At 35.0% G+C, this 19,427-nt stretch overlaps 1 protein-coding gene across 1 annotated transcript in view; it reads right to left on the bottom strand.

Annotated features, from left to right (window-relative positions):
- Positions 1–1,030: 1,030 nt before the first annotated feature.
- The window catches only part of LOC145693077 (mitochondrial fission process protein 1), a 36,160-nt gene continuing 17,763 nt past the window's right edge, over positions 1,031–19,427 (bottom strand). The window contains exons 2-3 of the mRNA XM_081768757.1: positions 13,170–13,297; positions 1,031–6,773 (exon numbers count right to left, since the gene is read on the bottom strand). Of these exons, the coding sequence (XP_081624883.1) occupies positions 6,474–6,773; positions 13,170–13,297 (428 nt within the window). The 3' untranslated portion in view covers positions 1,031–6,473. The remainder of the gene's footprint in view (positions 6,774–13,169; positions 13,298–19,427) is intronic.

The raw sequence follows: 19,427 nt of genomic DNA, 5'->3' as shown, positions 1-19,427 counted from the left end.
CCGTGAAAAGGAAGTTGAAGTATAAGGATACTCCTTTAAGTACTAATGGTGCGTTCGTTTCGCTGGTACCGGTGAATTCTGAAACATGGGTATTTAGATAGAGCGTATACCAGTTTGTGTAATTCCTTAAACCGCTTGGGACAGGCTCTATAGTTTCTAAGCCAGGATGCTTTGAAACCTGATATTTCAAATTTTCGGTAGTTCAGAACTCTGAAAGGAGACGTTTTTCAACCCATGTTTATTAGAACTTTTTCCTTTCATTTCGTATAAGGAAGCCTCCAAAAGTTTGTCGGTGGAGTTTCCCACCATCCTGTATATATATATATATATATATATATATATATATATATATATATATATATATATATATACAAGATTCTCAAAAATAATACTAGAGAATTCTTTATTTTTTGTACGTACCGGATCTAGAGGTGGAGAGACTTTTTTAACAACCGGTTTTGGAAACTGAGAAATTTTAACAATGGTTTGGGCTAACGGGCTGAATGACACCACTGTGTGTATCCAATTTTGTTGATGAATGTTTATAGAACTTATTCGAATAAATTAATAATTGTTCAAACAACAAATGAAGAGATCATAAGGAAAAAAGTCCAACTGACAAAACTCAACTTTAATGTTGGAAAATACTTCATTAACGCTCATTTTGTTAAAAATTTGAATTTTTATCTAAGGACTCTCGACGTTTTTGAGATCTCTGGCAATAACCGAAAACTCTTAAGTGGTCATGGTGGCTCAGTGGCAGAGCGCTTACCTCTTGTGTGTGGGTTCCGTGGTTCAATCCCCGGTCAAATAAGTTTGTGGTGGACAACATTGTGTCTGTAGATATTCTTGGGGTACTCCCGTTTCCTCCCACACTCTAATTCTAGCATTTCTTCCATTATCATTCACTTTCCTTAATCATTGGCCTCCTTTAGCCTAAAGGGCATAATCAAGGGACGTTACACTGAAAAAATTTAACGTTCTATTATCAATTTGACTCATCAAATATATTCGAATAATGAGACAAAAATCATGGAAACAATTTTATTACCACTAATCTTCAATATTCGTTTGAAAGTTTTCAAATGTAAATCAACAAATAGGGCATTAGGAACAACAACAATAAAATATTACTATGTAACGTTTCACACAGTACACACAATATCTTAACTTGTACGTTTTTTTCTTTACAAATACAGACACTGTATGCTATAAATTAGCATATAAAAATAAGTACAGTATCTTATAAAACTAACGTTTTTTTGGTGAGTTGAAGCTGCCATAATAATATAACATTTTTTATGTATGTTGTATCTGAATTCATCTTCCATTTGAAGAAAATATTAAATCAAACAATAGCACTTAAACGGCAACTATCACATACATATATATACAGAAATATCAAGATATTTACAAGTAGAGGCGGCGACGACGCTAAGGAACCGCCCACAATCATCTGTGTCTGTTTTATTTCAAAATACACACGTATTCTGACTGGTTTACAGTGCAGATATGCGTTAACAATATATAACAACATGAACAAGTAAAAATTGGACATTATACTATATTCTCATATTGTCAAAAGAATGTTTAAAGCACTTAATATTCTGTCATCTAATCTTACTATATATATATATATATATATATTAACTAATTATTTTTCATTTATCCTAAGAACTGCTACCTTCATTTTTTTTTTTTTTTTTTTTTTTTTTTTTTTTTTTTTTTTTTTTAATGAAAGCATCTGTTCTAGTAGGTGTACTTAGTGGCGTACGCATGGAAGTTCGGGTTTAACCTCTCTTCCCTTCTATAAGACATTATATAAAAATAAAAGATTACCATATTAAGATATGAACACAAAAACCGAATGTGTCTTGACATCATATGATTTGGATGCTTGAATTCCAAATCCCTTCTCGGTGCATAGTTCTACGTACGCCCTCGTTGTACCGCAAATTGGCTTGGAGATTATCCACCCTTCACATTTAAATGGAAACTCGCTGCCCCTATTTACAATACGAAGAGCGTTCATTTTATTCTAAGCCTAAGGGAGCGCAACAATAGTGGACTGACGAAACTAGATGAAACTGTTGCATCATCTTTCCGTAGCATAAAAACAAAAATAGAAGGCCCTGGCACGGTTTCAGTAAAGTGCGGAACGATGATAGAGAGCGATGCCTACGAAAGCTGCACGACAATGGTCTTGTGCATAGACCCGCTGTTTGCAAAGCTGCTATTCAACAGTGCACATTCCACCCAGCTGCACTAGGCTTAGAATATAATGAACACCCCTCGTGATAACAATGTAACAATGTAAATAACACTAGCTGAGAGAAAGTCCCACGTAGTTTGTAGGCATTCTATTACATGCACTGACAAAGGAAGACTACCTGCCAAAGTTTAAATTTTATACAGAAAGAACATTTCTTAATTAAGTTCCTATCTATTACAGGGCTTGTCCTAAAAATAATTATTGTTATTATCGTACAATCACGAACTAATCACGGAAAAGGTAAAAAGGTATTGGAGGGAGATGAAAGAGAGAGAAAAAATGTCAAACATGTTGGTACAGTAATTGTCTATAAGATGAACATTATATTCAACAGCACATCATATACAAAAACATGTTAATTGCATAACAATATTTGAGCGTATATGTATTGAGATATAGTTTTCACATTCAGTTCGTAAAAAACAACAACAAAAGATGATCCTGACATTCAATTAATGTGGTGTTTAACAAGTATTAGGCACTAGATGGCAGTGCTTATTCCACATTTTCTATCGTTAATTGTATTAATCGTACACGAAGATTATTTTTCATGAAACTTAATTCTGTTTACATTTCTTAACGGAGCTTAGGAGTCGCTAAAAAATTCTAAAATTTGTTGGAGCTTGTACTACAGTGTGTTATACAGTTTGAAACCAAATGCCAGTTGTTTTCGAATTACATGTTCCCCAAACACTAGATTGAGAAGAGGGATTGGAAAATGAATACAATCATCACGTAACTCAACCTCGTGTAATTATGGCATATGTGAAACTGAAATGTAATATAAAGCCGCCAAAATGTCTGTGTTTTCTAAGTTGAATTGAATTATTACAAAATGTGGTATGGTATTTCGTCAATAGATATCGGAACTCCCATGATTGTAACATCTGTCGTATCATGTATGATAGTGAAACGAAATAGCTGGTGCACGCTTGACAATTAAGGGAAAGGATGTCCACTTCAAAGTGGTATTTGAAATTTCAAAATGTCGTTCAAATTCAACATCAGTGGAAGCGTGAGTTTCAAACACAATCTCCTACACGTTTGACAAGCACACGGCTTTATGACAAGTTCCTGACGCATGGTACCATTTATGATGTTCACGAAAAAAAAAAATTCGAAAGATTTCGTGCAGTTGCAAGTCCTGCTTCTTAGGCTCTGGTTTTAGAAAAGTTCGAAACCACTTTGAGCATTTTTAGGTGCAGGAAACTCGTATTGTGCTTTACTGCAATATGCATAAGACTTGTGACGTATATTTAAATTTAACAGTAACATTCGAAAAACATAAAAAAAACACGCTTAGCATTAGTAAACTGAAGACACTTCCGCTCCTTTCTGACGAAAATTAATCCGGGATTTTTTGAGTCACTTTACACAAATTTTGAACGGAGGTAATGGTTACAATATAAATGACATTCAAGCGATACAAATGGTTTTATAACCAATCACGTCTCAGAGGAATAGTAGTCAGAAAACTGTTCCATATACATAACACTACCAGACTGAATATTCCCGTTACTTCCTGACTAAACTAGACACATAAAGCTTGAACTATATCAAATACACTTGAATGTCATTCATTCTAGCTTTGGAACTTCTTGTATAAAATAACAGACAAATTCTGACCAAAGCATATATTAACTAATAAATAATAGCGTTACAGTTTCGGCAAATTAACTTATATATTAACTGATATAAGCATATATTAACTGATGAAGGCAAAGTTATTTTGCCGAAACTGTAACGCTATTATTTATTAGTTAATATATGCTTTGGTCAGAATTTGTCTGTTATTTTATACAAATACACTTTGCGCGGCGATAGTAATATCAAGGGTTCGCTCTCTCACCTAAATTTTGCATCCCGAATTTAATGTAAGAATTCGAAGAAACAGGGTAGAAAGTTTATCAATGTTTTGAGAACTGTGGGGTCTGGTGTGGCATGCTCCACATTCAGAAACAATATCTTTAAAAAATCTAATTTAACGTCTCACAGTTATGTCCTTTAGGTTAACACGTTTCTGCGTTACGAGTCACCGGTATCTCGTGCGATACTTACGCTTCTGTGCGGTGCCGTTTTATGCATTGTATTACCTGTGCGTTTGTGTATTTTCGTTTTTACAGATTTTTACGATTACTAGCATCCACGTGCTACATGAGTCACCGGTGACGCGTCCTCCTTTGGCGTCATGTAGCTTCATATTCTGTCAACAGATGGCTGAATTGTGAATTTGAAATACCATGTCGTCATCTGTGGAGAGAAGCTCAAAGTAAGATCTGTGCACGAATCACTGCTGACTCGTAACGCACCGACGGACAAACCTTCAACGAGACACACGGTGACTCGTATGGCACTGAGATCCAAACTCAGTTTTACACTACCGCAGTGAACGTGTTAAAGGAGAAAAACTCACGGACAGTATGTTCTTAACCACATATTCACATGACTTGGGAACGAATCGGGGACCTTCATTCCACATTCAGGTATTGGGCTGTTTATCATTTCTTCTACTAACTGCAAATTTTATACCCTCCTGTACATCAAAAGGGACACACGAAACTACTTGACAATTTCAACGACGACTGTGACGATATTACGTTGTTTGGAGTAGATATTTCTTACATTAAGATATTTATATTAGTTTATTTGTTGAACTTGGTCGTTCTTTTTCAGCACCACCATATATTAGACATGAACCTACATTTTAAAGTGGAAATTGAACCACCACAAGAGTTCGACGCCATCACCGGGAGTTGAACCCGGACCACGTATACTAGCCGCTGGACCAGAAGGGATGACTATAAAGACATGTATGTTAGTCTGCATGATATTAGGTAATATCTATGTAACAATTTAAGCTAAAGATTCGGCTAATTGATTTGTTATATAATCAATACTGTGTGTGTGTACAAGAACACGATCATAGTTCTCAGAAATATATGAAATATAAACATGGCCGTTCCATTTGTGATTACATTTGAGAAAATAATAACAATATACTTATTTCTCCCATATTTGAATGATTTCATGCAACTTGCTCGTACGGAAATCTGTAATCATCTATTTGTATTAGTTAAATAAAGAGTTCGTTATCCATTTTGGTGAAATTTCCTTTTGTCAATATTTTTCAATTTCTATGAACTAGTTAAAAAAATTAACAATTTAAATAGCTTATAAGCAATTCCTCTTGACAAATGTCACTTTATTTGCTTTCAAATATTATCTTTTTCAAAACCTTATGTGGGTCGGGATTATTATGATAAAAATTATAGTATTGTGTTGCTTATAACATCGATCAACTGATTTTTTTTTTGTTAGCCAAAAATATTACTATAAGAACTGCTATAAGTTAAAACATTCACGTTATGCTGTAGGTCCATATCTTATATAACCTCGGTGCTGAAAAAGGGTATAAAACTCCAAACCAAACAATCTTATCCTAGCATCTTTGGCTTCATGTGGTTTTTAAATATGTTCATGGAATTGGTCAGTGATAAAAAATAATATACGTCAAACACAAAAGACCAAGTAATATACAACTTTGAAATATATATATATTTCGTCTGCTTTAAAAAATCTTAAGTACTGTCAAGCAGTATCAGAAATCACTTATTTTCAAAACAAACATAATCCCTGAGAATTTGTGCAAGTTGATACAGGAAAAGTCAATAATTGAATGCCGAAATAAGAACTTGAGGGACTTTCTCTATGGTATATTGCTGTCAATATGAACACATTAAGGAAGAAAATAGTTTTAAAAAAATAGTTGTATAACAGTAACACAGAATAAGATACCACTAATGGTGAATAATTACTAGAAATACCAAGGAAATAAAAGGCTGAGATTGTATACGCGTATAAATTATATATTAAATAGTTAAGTGGTTATGCTTCAAAAGTTTGTAAACTGTTTTAAACAGTGAAAATAATTATAAACTCTTGTATTAACTATTTAACATTATCAATTTGATAGTATTGCTATTAATCTATTCTAGTCTTGAATTCTCTTTGGTATAAGATTCTCAGTTAAATCCAAGGTAAAGTAGAAACTGTACTAAAGCTCACAGCTTTGGTTTTAGGGCAATACCAAAGTTCTAACTTTCTAGCAAAGGAAATTTCTTTTCATACCCTCTGTTACAGTTAATTGTCAACAATTTATAAAACTGACTACAACAAATACTACAACATCTTAAACAAAGAATCATCCACCAGGTTTTATGCCCAACCAAAGGCGAATGCTGTGATCCATACCATAATGGACAAGCGAATCGATTGGATGCACAATAAACGGAATACAGCCCAACCCAATCCCTGTAGTGATCCACTTTCTCAATGTAGGCGGATAGTTGGTTGTTTTTTGCAGAAGGAAAAGAGACGCAGCACATACTCTATTAATTGTGAAACCTGGAATAACCACAGATGCCAGAGTCTGCCATATTAATGTATCTACAGCTGCCACCGTCACCTTTTGTCTCCGGGTTTCGGCGTCTGGAAATGGTTTCTGAAAGGAAAAATTGTACTAGCTAAGCATAGTTTGCAGTTACACACAGGGTTTATCTGTAGACAGTTTTAATCATCAAATTAAGATAGAGAATTAGTGTACCGTTTTTATCGGAAAATGATCGTTTAAGAAGTTACAGTTGTAGAAATCAATCATGACAAAAAACTATTGCTTAGCACTATCTATCTATAGTAACTTTACATTTTCAAAGAATTATAGTCAAAATTACTATCCTTGAATGTATGTCTACGGCGATCAAAATTTCTTAATTGACCATATTTCGGGCAAATTTCTCAAATGTCCTTCATCAGGATTGGAAGACAGACTTACGTCTTTTTATGCAATAAGTTGATCACACGCTATGATGTTATAAAAATAATTCTAACATTTCCACTGAAACAGCATCATAGCATGTGATTAATGCATGGGATTATTTAAGTCTGTTTTGCAATCCTGATAAAGGTCAACCAATGAAGCTGTCCGAAATATTGACTAACTGAGAAATTCAGTCGCCTCAGGAATACGTACAAGGTTAGTAATTTTGATTGTACTACGCTCCATTAGCAATGGACATTTCCTTTTTGACCAAAGGTTGTAATTTAAAGACATCATCGTGTAGAACTAGTCTTCAATACACTACATACCAAAAATCTGAGAAAAATATTTCTTCGTTACGGAGATACAAAGTTTCAAACAAAACAAAAATCAGCTGCTTGTCACAACAACACAAATAGGGGTTTTGGCGTGACGTCACAGGTTTGTATCGCTCAGTGAGTCGTATTGGAAGCTTCAGGGAATCTTTTCATATTGCAGTTTCTTACTGCAAACTACAAATAAATTTAGTAGAATAGTGAAAGGAGAAATCTCAAAATAAGTAATACACTTACTGTACATAAACGTAACGTGTTAATAAGACCTATTTCCCTAGCCTGAAATACATTAAAGGTCTTTTGTAATGTTCTATCATTACAAATGTTTTAGATACTTATACACTTAAGCGGGATTACTTTACTATTGTATTACACCAAAAACATTAGAAATCTAAGTACTATATCAGTTCAAATTAAGTCATGCGCAGATTGAGAATATCTAGGGACCATATTACAGCTTTTCTTTATTTTTAAGATTAGTCGTGAATCTCCATGCTATTACACGACGACAATAAATACGCACTTTCTGCGCCAAAAAGCTTTTAATCTCTTTTACAAAATCGTATCCTATTAGTCTTTCATTTTTTCTACCATTTACAGTCCATATTGGGAATTGGTCACCCCACACCATTGCTACAACTATTCTTATCTTAATGTTATAAAAATCGTATTATATAGCGCTTTACTTTTTACTATATTTCTACAAGGGAAATGATTTTGTGGTCAGCACGATGGTCTGAAGCTGAAGACAGCTGTAGCGAATAGAGGCAAACAAATAGTTAGGTTTTCGAAAGAGCATCATAATAAACAAGATAAGTGCTCGAAAAGTTTTCTTGTGTCCTAGGCGCCGGTTCTCAAACCTAGGGACCATAATAATAATAATACAGTTTCATACATGGGCCTACATAATTTTATTTTGGATTTAACTTATTTAGTAGCTGACTCGAATTTCCAATCGCCTTGACTACCTGGTGTCCAGGATTTTTCGAGTCTGAACAAGAGGAATATTGACAGAAATTCATTATGTATTACATATGTTGTTACTCTGAAACTTCTACTTTTTCTTTTCAATAACCCCACACGAAATATTGTACTAAGTATACAAACATAAGTTTATATCCTCTCTCCCCTTCAGCCAGGCCCATATCCACGAGGGGCACGGCGGGCTGGCCCCCCAAATTTTTACTGGTCCTTTAAAATTTTCACGGTATGCTTGCAAATAAACTATAATATGATGATGAACTATAATATGGTTGGATTGCCCCCCCCCCCCCTGCATTTTTGGGCTGGCTACGGGTCTGCCCTCAGCTCTGAGGTGATTAATGTTTGGTATATGGTGATACATTTGCAAAATATTATGTCGTGAAAGTATTGCGTTTTGTATTCCGAAGTCTACAAGTAAAAGAAAAAAAAAACATGAAAGCAAACGATTGAAAAGTTCAGCCTTCTGTTAAGTTTCGTCCGGTAGATTTTCTCTTATATTGTTTCACTCACTGGAACAGAATATGACATATCACAAACGTTCATTATCAACGAACACAGCGCTCACTTCTAGTGTGAGAGTTCGCTGGTTCGAACTCAGGCCATATGAGTTTGTGGTGGACACCCATCATGTCTGTGGTTTTCTTGCGATTCTGTTTCCTCCTACATGACCATTCCACTCATTCTTTTATAATCATTCACTCTCATTAATCACCCGTCTTCCTTTCCCTACAGGAAATATTCGTGGAACATAAAAGTAGAAATTTTATATTATTTTATTCAGTAATAAGCTAACGTAACTAGTTTGTTATCGTTACTGTTAGACCATATCTGTTTATTTATTGGTTTAAATGTTAACTCGTGTTCAAAACATTTCAGTCAATCTGTAAATGTTCACATATATAAACAAATTACGAGTATGTTCCATGGACTAAAGAAAATGACAGTAACCGCGAAGATATTATGGTGGAATAAAATTGCTAATGTGTAAAGTAGTTCGATAATAGCACTATTGAATTCTCAGAATGCTCATGAACATGACTATCATTTTAAGCTTGTGCGTCCCTGTGTTGAACTCAGTAAAGGATTTAGGTATTTTTAATTGGGGAAATGGTTTTTCATGTATTAATTTCCTTGAGCGCATAACTATCGAATCCATGACGAACTTGCATATAAAAAATTAACACTCTACTATCAAATAACTATGCTTTTTATATTGTTGATTTTTTCTTAAGAATGAATAAAATTCGCCTCGTAAATAATAAAGCAAATTAGTACACTACAACTTTGTCCTAAGAAATTCAAGTATACTCATATACTTGGTAATAAATAAATAGACAAATAGCTTTCTTTTCAGAGAAACCTTAAATTCTGCTACTTTTCTTATTCTTTGTGCTATTAGAAATGTCATTCACAATTGAAGAACATGCACGGTATCTTTCGCTAAGCCGTTTCTCTAGTGAGCGTCGCAGACCTTTTGCCCTGTACCGACCTGTGACGTACAAACATGGTGGTCATTATTTTAAGCGCACGAGTAGCAGACCGGAATTCAATTGCAAATTTCAACCAGTTAGAATCATCGCATGTGCGAAAGGAAATGTTCTCCGTAGTCAGCTAGCTCTGAAGTTATTTTAGAGCAATAAAAGAATCAGTGGAAATGTCCATTATATTTATAAAGAAATTGGTTTGGAATTCAGATACATGAGAAATCTAATTTCAGTTTCTCTTGTGATGAACGTAACTGACTTTGCGAAATATCTGGGTAAACAGGATTGCTGACACAACTTTCTTCGGCTGACACTTATGCAAAATGTCACTATATATTGGAGCTCGGCAAAGTTTTTTGTTGTCTGTTGCTTAAATACTCAAACAGAGCTAATAAAAGAACGCAAGTTTTCTTCAAAGTCATGTATAGCAGTAATATTATATTCTTGTGGTTTTCAAACACCTTTTACGTTAATTACGTTAATAACGTAATTACCGCAATTACGTTAATTACATTAACTGCAATTTGTATTTTGGCATGGTGGTGAAACTAATTACTATATATATATATATATATATATATATATATATATATATATATATATATATATATATATATATATATATATATCTTAAAATTACACAGGTCCATATATGCGAGCCCTACGAGGAATGAGGTTAAATAAACATAAATGCAAAAGTATGCCACTAAACGTGAAGCATATTGCTTTCGTGATTATTTACGCTCCTAAAGCCACCCTAACTGAAATTTAAAACCTCACCCCATCCCAGTTTCTGCAAAGAAAGCTCCTTTGAGGTTTATACTGTTAACATTCTCTCTGAGCGTTAACATTAATGCGGAAAACCTGTTCGATTACCGGTGAAAGTTCATATGGCTTGAAATTTGTTTACAATTAGATCCAAGTCCCATATGATCTCGGTGCTGAAAAAGAATGATAAAGATCATGCATCTAAAGGAAAATGTTTTAACGGAAGTTATTTCTAACAAACACAATGGTTATTATCGTTTCTACGTACGCCCTTCTACTGATACGAAACTACCATATAGGGTGCGATGTAATCAGGGACTTCTCATATTAAGAAAAGCATTCTATCAGACTGAGCCATCGTGCCCTCTACTTAGATTTCGAATTTCACTGAATATTATGCAAATATGAGAGGGATTCACAGGATAGTAATTTAAGTGGATTGACCTCTCGACGTTTCTCGTATATTTCGTAAATCATCCTGTACACGGGTAAACGTAAAATTTTATATGTAGTTCAGTTTTATTAACACCCCGGACAAAACATTATTAAGTGTGGACATTCTAGGGGCCTTATGGAAAGTGGCCTGCGTAGCAATATGCTTGTAGATACTCCAAATGTGAGTATTGTGTGTCATTTGTGACAGTTTGCGGCTGGTTAGGTGTGCATGCTGATGCTGTGTCATTTCATCACAGATTGAACCATGGACCGAAGAAGGGATGTGACAAAGGGAGCCACTGTCTTCGAGCGTGAACATAGGTATACCTTGAGGGAAATGGTTCAGTTAAGCTAGTTTTCTTTCTTAGTGTGACCGAAAATAGATATAACCGAACAATTTTCCAAATTCTAATTGTTGATATGATTTCGGATTTTTGTTTACTTTATCTTCGTTGCGCAATATTTGGCAGAATTTACTTTGTCAAGTTTAGTTTTAGTTTGTCTTGGATTTATTTATTTATTTTATTCTTTCTTTCTTTCTTTCTTTCCTAGTAGGGCTATTTCATACTTTTTAGTTTTCGGTGGTGATCAGTTCCGTTTCAACTGAGAGGTGAATATCTTATGCTGGTAGTCTGGTGTTCACAACTTCCTCCATGGAGGGTTACAGATAACAGACTGCAAGCTAAGATGTTGGAGTCTGAGTTGTTATGGATGATATCCTGGAAACTTCCTTGGGCTAAAATTTGAGTTCAGTTCTTCCAGGGACATATGGGTGCAAACTTATGCTGACTAAGATACACGTCTGTTCTAGCCCGGTGGACTGTGCAGAAATCAATCTGTAGTATCTCTGAGCAATTCATGGTCTAAAGGAAACGAACATCATAAGTCCATTATCCGGAAGTTTTACTTATTTATTTAACACATTTTTTTTCTTTTTTTAAAAATAGTTAAAGACTGTACGTTTTACGTTTCTCCAATCCTCGCACAAGTACTGGAAAACAGATGGACGCATCGACCTAACCATGATCCGGGTTTCCATTCAGTGTCATACTATAAACATCTCAAGAGAGACTGCGCTTGACTGAATAGTGATGTGAAGCATACGAGAACCAGTTCTGCTGGTGAGCTTCGGCGGACAATATTCCAAAGAAAATCGAAACCCTAATGATGCCTGAAACTCTTCGAGACATTATGGACAACTACGGTTTTTGATTTTTATTAGATTTATCGTTGTTGGATTCTGTTATTACCAAAAGGTCTCTTGGGTTCCCTAAGAGTATAAAGCATCCTCAGAAGACTCCTGTTCTTCCTCTTCCGAATAATGAACGTCACAGTCAATTTGGAGTCAGCTTGTGGATAAGTGAAGCAGTTTCGTCACTTCCGCTATCAAGCTACATGCAAGATTCCGAAAGGCAGATTTTTAATTCCAGAACAAAATGTTTGCTGGTAAATACACCATATACCAATGTGTTTTTCATTTTATTTCCTTGTAAATATGTTTAATTATTACCTTCTTTACCTTTATTCCGTTTGCTCTTTAAATCATTGTAATATTAATCAGTCAACACAAAATACAACCACTATTTAGGTTCCATTATGTAGTTCATGGCGTTGAAACCCTCCAGAAACGAATGATGCCGCAAGGACTGGCGGAAATATGCCATGACCAACTTATTAATAATGGGAACCTGCTGAAGTTGTAGCCAACTATAATACACTTATCGCAGTGTATGAATTATATTTTGAACTACGTGCTTGTCCGTGAGTCGGCAACACACAAGTCAAGTGTTTTACTGAAATAGGTCTATTCCCAGATTAGCTTTGGAAATTATGATTTATGTCCAGGTTTGGAATAGATTATGATCAATACAGATCATAATGTTATCTAGATTATCACTATTATCATGGCCAACAACAAAGAAAAGAAAGAAAGTAAATCGGGTTTTCTTCAGGGACCTAAATGAAAAATATTCCACCAAAATAGCTGACTTTTGATAACCAGGATCTCCCAACCAAAAGCAGATGATCGTTTGAAACTTTATCGCTTAAAGTATTACTGTCAATTACCGTCTTACCTTGCTCGTTTTCATAGATTTATCGTACGTATCTGCTGTCACGTAGGCCATTGCTACTCCATAGCTAAAACGTACCCAATTGACATGAACTTGAGCTCTAAACGCTTCCCCGACTTCATTGGCGTAGCCTGAAAAAAAGAAAATTATAATAACGTATCGTAACATAGAAAACACTTTGGAATTATTTTAAGGAATCTTAACCTCAAATATAATAATATCTTGTATAATCTTCTAACGGCTTTAGTCGAATCACTTCTGTTCAGTTCTCAAGGAAACACTTCGTTTGTTTGAAACATTTATACATTTGTTGCATACAACGAAAAACCACTATAATTCCCTCTGACGAGTTTATTATTGACAATAATCAACTTCTGTACCTATACTAGGAATTAGCAATAAGTGAAATGTGACATCAACTCATCCATCCTACAGGGGAGCACCGAAGGGGTGATATGTTTTGGGAGATTATGGCGTGTTGCTAAAATAAATCGGCATCTTTCTCTCCTCTACTGCACCATACATTTCCTACATTAGTTACTAAGAAACTGACAAATAAACTGTCAGTTTTCTTGATATGGTCTCACTACGCTCCTTCATATAGTCCAAGATTAAACTTCATTTTCCTTCGTAGCTAAGTAATCACTGTGCACAGATGATTTTCATTATTATTATTATTATTATTATTATTATTATTATTATTATTTTGGTGCAAATTAAGACGAGTCCTTCAAATTAAAAAAAGCATTTTTTTTCTTACTTTAAACGATTCTCTAAAGCGTTCTGGATTGTTATTACCCTGAGGCATGCCCACATAATTGCGTACAGATTGATAGTATATATATGCAAATTGATGTGCTATTCTATTATATGTAATTATTTCATCACGAAATTCACTCGAGGTCTTAGTAATTGCTTCTTACGGTACGAGTTGCATTCATGGATGCAGATCAGGGTTTGCCGAAGTGGGCCTAGCTGGAGCCTAGTTGGACCCACTTGGGTTTTTGAGCTTTTTCTTAGTATATTATTGTTAGAACTAAGATGATCCTATTGAAAGTAATTTTTGTCAGATTTTGGACTTTCCTTGGAGGAATTAGATGCTTTCACGTTAAACTATACAACAACATTCAACATAAGACCTTTATAAAGTTCTGAATGCACTAAATGAATAAACAAAACTTACCTTAGCTTGGGATAATTATAGAACAGATTAATGTATGTATGTTATAGCCTATTTGAAGTAAAATATGCAAGATTAGAAAATACATTCGGTGAATAGTGTGCTCGGCGAATCGGCGACGCTGAGGGACGTTATCCTACATATGTTTGACGGATGAAGTCAGAGTTTGCCCAAGTGGACCCAGCACGAAAAAATGCACTAGGTTTTTAAGCTTTTTGTTAGTATATTATTGGTACAACTAAGGTGATCACATTGTAAGTGATTTTTTTAAAATCAGATTTTGGACTTTCCTTGGGCGAATTAGATGCTTGCATGTTAAAGTATACAACAACATTCAACCTTAGACCTATATAAAGTTTTGAATGAATAAAATAGCTTACCTTAGCTTGAGAGAATTATAGATCAAATTAATATATGGATTGTGTTTATAGCCTACTTGAAGTAAAATATGCAATTTTATATTTAAGGAAATACTTTTTGTGAATAGTGTGCTCGCCAACTCGTCAAATCCCTCATACATTTGACGAGTTTAAGGCCATTGGTACCTGTACCAATAGTAAATATGTAAATACATTAGTAAAACTATCAGTATTATTTCATAAATTTGATGGTAACACAAATATTCTTCCAACAGTAGTTTAGTTCCGCCATTAGTTGCTACTCTTCAAATAAGAATTCTGTAAAATCAACACCAGCAATAGCGTAAAAATTCTTGTCAAATTTAAGAAGCTTAATGCTCGGAATTCCGAAAACTATGTAACGCTAATATTTCAAGTGCTGAATTTAAACTTCCGTACTAGTGGAAATGTCGATGTACAGTAAAGAAAATTGCATTTTCGAAGAAGAAGAAAAAAAAAAAGCCGTCGTGAAAGAAGTGCTCGGGAAATTCCCGCAATTGAACACACAAAGCATCAGAAGTGAATAGGCTACTTCAACAATAAAACTATTTAATTTCAGCTGGAAGATATTTAATTTCATTTAAGACATTTTGAAATATTTACTTTATAAAATACTAGCATATATTATCTGCTACGGTGGGTTGAAATGAAAATTTAAATGCACAACTCCGTATCTCACGCGTTTAGTACCCGTGAAAAATGCTGTTTTCGTTTTTAATGGCATCGATTTAAACAGCATCGGAAAGATCATTGATCATCTCGGCGACCCCGAAAACCATGGATTCGACACTAATATTGATCATTTTAGATCGTTTATATATATATATATATATATATATATATATATTAGTTGAATATACCCATGTTTCGCACGGGCGCTGTATTTGGAAGTTAACGCCTGTGGGAGTATCACCATTGATCTCAGCGACCGCGAAAACTATGGATTTGATACTAATATCGGTCATTTTGGGCTATTTTTTACATGTCTCGGTATCTCCCCCCCCCCCCCCCCCGCTGCTGACTCCCGGCCCGCATACAATTGTAACTGAATTTGCAAGTCATCGCTAATGGAAGTGTCACCATTGATTTCAACGACCGCGAAAACTATGGATTTGACACTAATATCGGTCATTTTGGATTACTTTTATATGTCTCGGTATCTCACTCCCCCCTCCCCCCGGAGACCCCCGGCCCGGAGCCGAATAGCGTGAATTTGAAAGTTAATGCGATCGGAGTTTCACAATTGATTTCAGCGACCGCGAAAACTATGAATTTGACACTAATATCGGTTATTTTCTACTACTTTTACATGTCCCAGTAAACGCCCCCTGGTTCGAATTTTGACAAAAACGTTTAACTCTGGTCTAGAGCCCGGACCAAGGTATTCGTGACTAATATTTGGTAACTCTCGGTCAATTTGTCTGGTTCCCAAGCCGGTTCCGGTAAACGCCCCCCCGGTTGGAAATTTGAAAAAAAAAACAAAAAAAAAAAAACGCTTCGTCTTGATCTGGGGACTGAACCAAGGAACCTCTGGCCAAATTTTCGTAACTCTCGGTCCACTCGTCTGGTCCCCAGGCCGCACACAGACAGACAAACACACAAACAAACTCATTATATATATATATTTCGACCATTTTTAAATCTTTCTTACTCCCCTCTCCCAAGTGGCAGGGCTGATTTTGGATTTAAACCGGATCGGAAATGTCACTGTTCATCTGAATGATCCCGAAAACTATGGATCAGACAGTAATATTGGTCATTTTCGATTATTATTATAGATAGCTCCCCGTACCCCTCCTCCACGCGGCACACGGCACCAGAATTGTCACTGTTAATCTCAGCTACTCCTAAAACTATGGATTCGACACTAATATTTGTCATTTTCGATCATTTTTAAATGTTTATCCCCTCCCTTACGTTGTACCCCCTCCCTAACTATTAGGGCTGAACTTGGATTGAAACAGCATTGAAAGTGTCACTGTTTCTCTTATCGATCCCGAAAACTATGGATTCAACACTAATATTGGTCATTTTTGATCATTTTTAAATTTATCTCCCCCTCTTCTGTGTTGCGACACACGGTATCAGAATTGTCACTGTTAACCATAGCTACTCCTAAAACTATGGATTCGACATTAATAATAGTAATTTTTGATCACTTTTAAATGTTTATCCCCCTCCCCTACGCTGTATCCTCCCTCCCCAACAATCAGGGCTGAACTTGGATTGAAACAGCATCGGAAGTGTCGCTGTTTCTCTCACCGATCCCGTAAACTGTGGATTCAACACTAATATCGGTCATTTTTGATCATTTTAAAATTTTTCTCCCCTACGTTACATCGTCAAAGTGAATAGCCTAAAGTAATCCCTGCTTGTAAACTCATGTATGTTTGAAAATTTGATTGAGATCGCTTGGGTGGTAAGTCACAAAGGCAGTCACTTTTATTTTATTTCTTTTTACATATATATCTCTCCCTGCCCCTCCCCTAGATTGGCTCGTCAAAGTGAAACGATAAAAAACACCCAAGGCCCGACCCTCATATATACTGAAAATTTCATCGATATTGGTTAGGCGATTCAAAAGTTATTAGTTTTTATTTATGCGTCCCCCTCCCCTAGGATCTACCGTTAAAGTGAAATTACAAAAATGTTTTCAGATCCGAACTTCATGTATCTTAAAAATTTGATTGAGATCGGTCGGATAGTTCAAGAGTTATTAAGTTACAAAAACAGTCGGTCGGATAGTTCAAGAGTTATTAAGTTACAAAAACAGTCACTTTCAGTCTTACATAAATTGCTTTTTATATATCTCCACCTCCTTCTTCCCTACGTTGTTCCGTCAAATTTAAATCATAGAAGCAATCCCAGTAATGAACCTCATCTATGTTGAAAATTTGATCAGGATCGGTCGAGTGTTCAGGAGTTATTAAGTTTTATTTATTTTCCCATACCCCTTCCTCCTCCCCCAAACCCTCCGCTCTACCATAAAAAAAAAAAGCCTAAAACCAGCCCAGCCCCGAACTACATCCATGTTACAAATTTGATCGAGATTGGTTGGGCAGTTCAGGAGATTTAGTCACAAACATAGCGATTTTCAATTTTATATATATATAGATTAATTGTCTCTGTTAAATTGTTTTAAATTCTTGTTGATTGTTTTAAATTCATTTTCGGAAAACAACCTCTTGCTAGTGCTAGGGAAATTTTCGTAACTGAACGCGCAAAGTATCGGAATTGAACTTCAACAATAAAACCATTTATTTTACGCTGGAAAATATTTCATATAAGACATTTTGAAACATTTATTTTACAACACATGAATTATATCTTTGTTTTAAATTAATATATTTGGTATTCACATTTGGCGAACGTTACTAAGGCTCCTGGAATGACTCGATCTACATTTGTTCGTTTGTCTGCCTGTACCACACACACATTACAGAGTACAACTTTCGGTCTTTTAAGTTTAAATATTCAGGGTACAAACACAAGACACACTAAATTTCCTGTATAGATTTTGCCGGCATACCAACGTAAAATTTCAAAATGGTAGGTTAAAAAAAAAAAATCCATGCTACAGGGTGCAATTTTCGGACACTTAAGTAGAAATTTTGAGGGTAGAAGCAAGAGACATTCTAAATTTGCTGCATAGATTTTCTCGGCGATCCAATGTAAAATTTCAAAATGGCGTTTTTTTTTTCCAAAACAGTAGTAAACAGAAAATTGCTGCAAGTTGTGACAATGACAATCCTGAAATACAGATCACATTTTAACACTTTTAGCCCAAAGACATTGAAATATTTCGAAGAAAACCAATTAAATCCGAAAAAAACAATTAAACGCGAAAATATCTGAAAAAACCCATATGCGCCCAGGTGGGTTGTTTTTTTTTTTTAAAATACCCAGGGTTTTTCAAACCCTGGTTTAAGACCATACGTGTATGTACTGCCAATGAATATGTAAATACATTAGTATTACTTCTTACTTTCGATGGTAAGACAAGTATTGTTCAGTAAAATTTGTTTTTCTAACAACAGCTTAATTTAATCATTTGTTGCTGCTCTTCAAATAAGCACTCTGTAGAATCAACACCACCAATAGCATAAAATTTCTTGTCAAATTTAAGAAGGTTAATGCTCGGAGTTCCGAAGACTACGTAATGCTTACTATTTCAAGTGCTGAATTCAAACTTCCGAACTAGTGGAAGTTTCGATGTACAGTAAAGAAAGCTGCATTTTGGGAAAATAATCTGTCGTGAAAGAAATGCTCGAAAAAATCCCGCAAATTGAACGCACTAAGCATCGGAAGTGTATCCTTCAACAATAAAACTATTTATTTTACGCTGAAAGATATGTAATTTCATTTAAAACATTTACTTTATAAAATATGAATTACATCATTGTTAATTGTTTTAAGTTAATTTTCGGGAAAGAACCGTCTTGCAACAAGTGTTCGGGAAATTCCCGTACGTAATTGAACGCACAAAGTATCGGAAGTGAACTTCAACAATAGAACCATTTATTTTATAAAACATGAATTATATCTTTGTTTTAAATTAATATATTGGTATTCATATTTGGCAAACGAAACTGAGGCTCCTGGGATAACTCGATATACATTTGTTCGTTTGTCTGCCTGTACCGCACACATACATTACAGGGTACAACTTTCGGTCTTTTAAGT

This window comes from Thermobia domestica, chromosome 8 (genome assembly GCF_964235325.1).
Source record: "Thermobia domestica chromosome 8, izTheDome1.hap1.1, whole genome shotgun sequence".
In the NCBI taxonomy this organism is placed as follows: Eukaryota; Metazoa; Arthropoda; class Insecta; order Zygentoma; family Lepismatidae; genus Thermobia; species Thermobia domestica.
The sequence above is the reverse complement of the archived record's forward strand: the minus strand, read 5'-3'. Positions and strand labels throughout refer to the sequence as shown.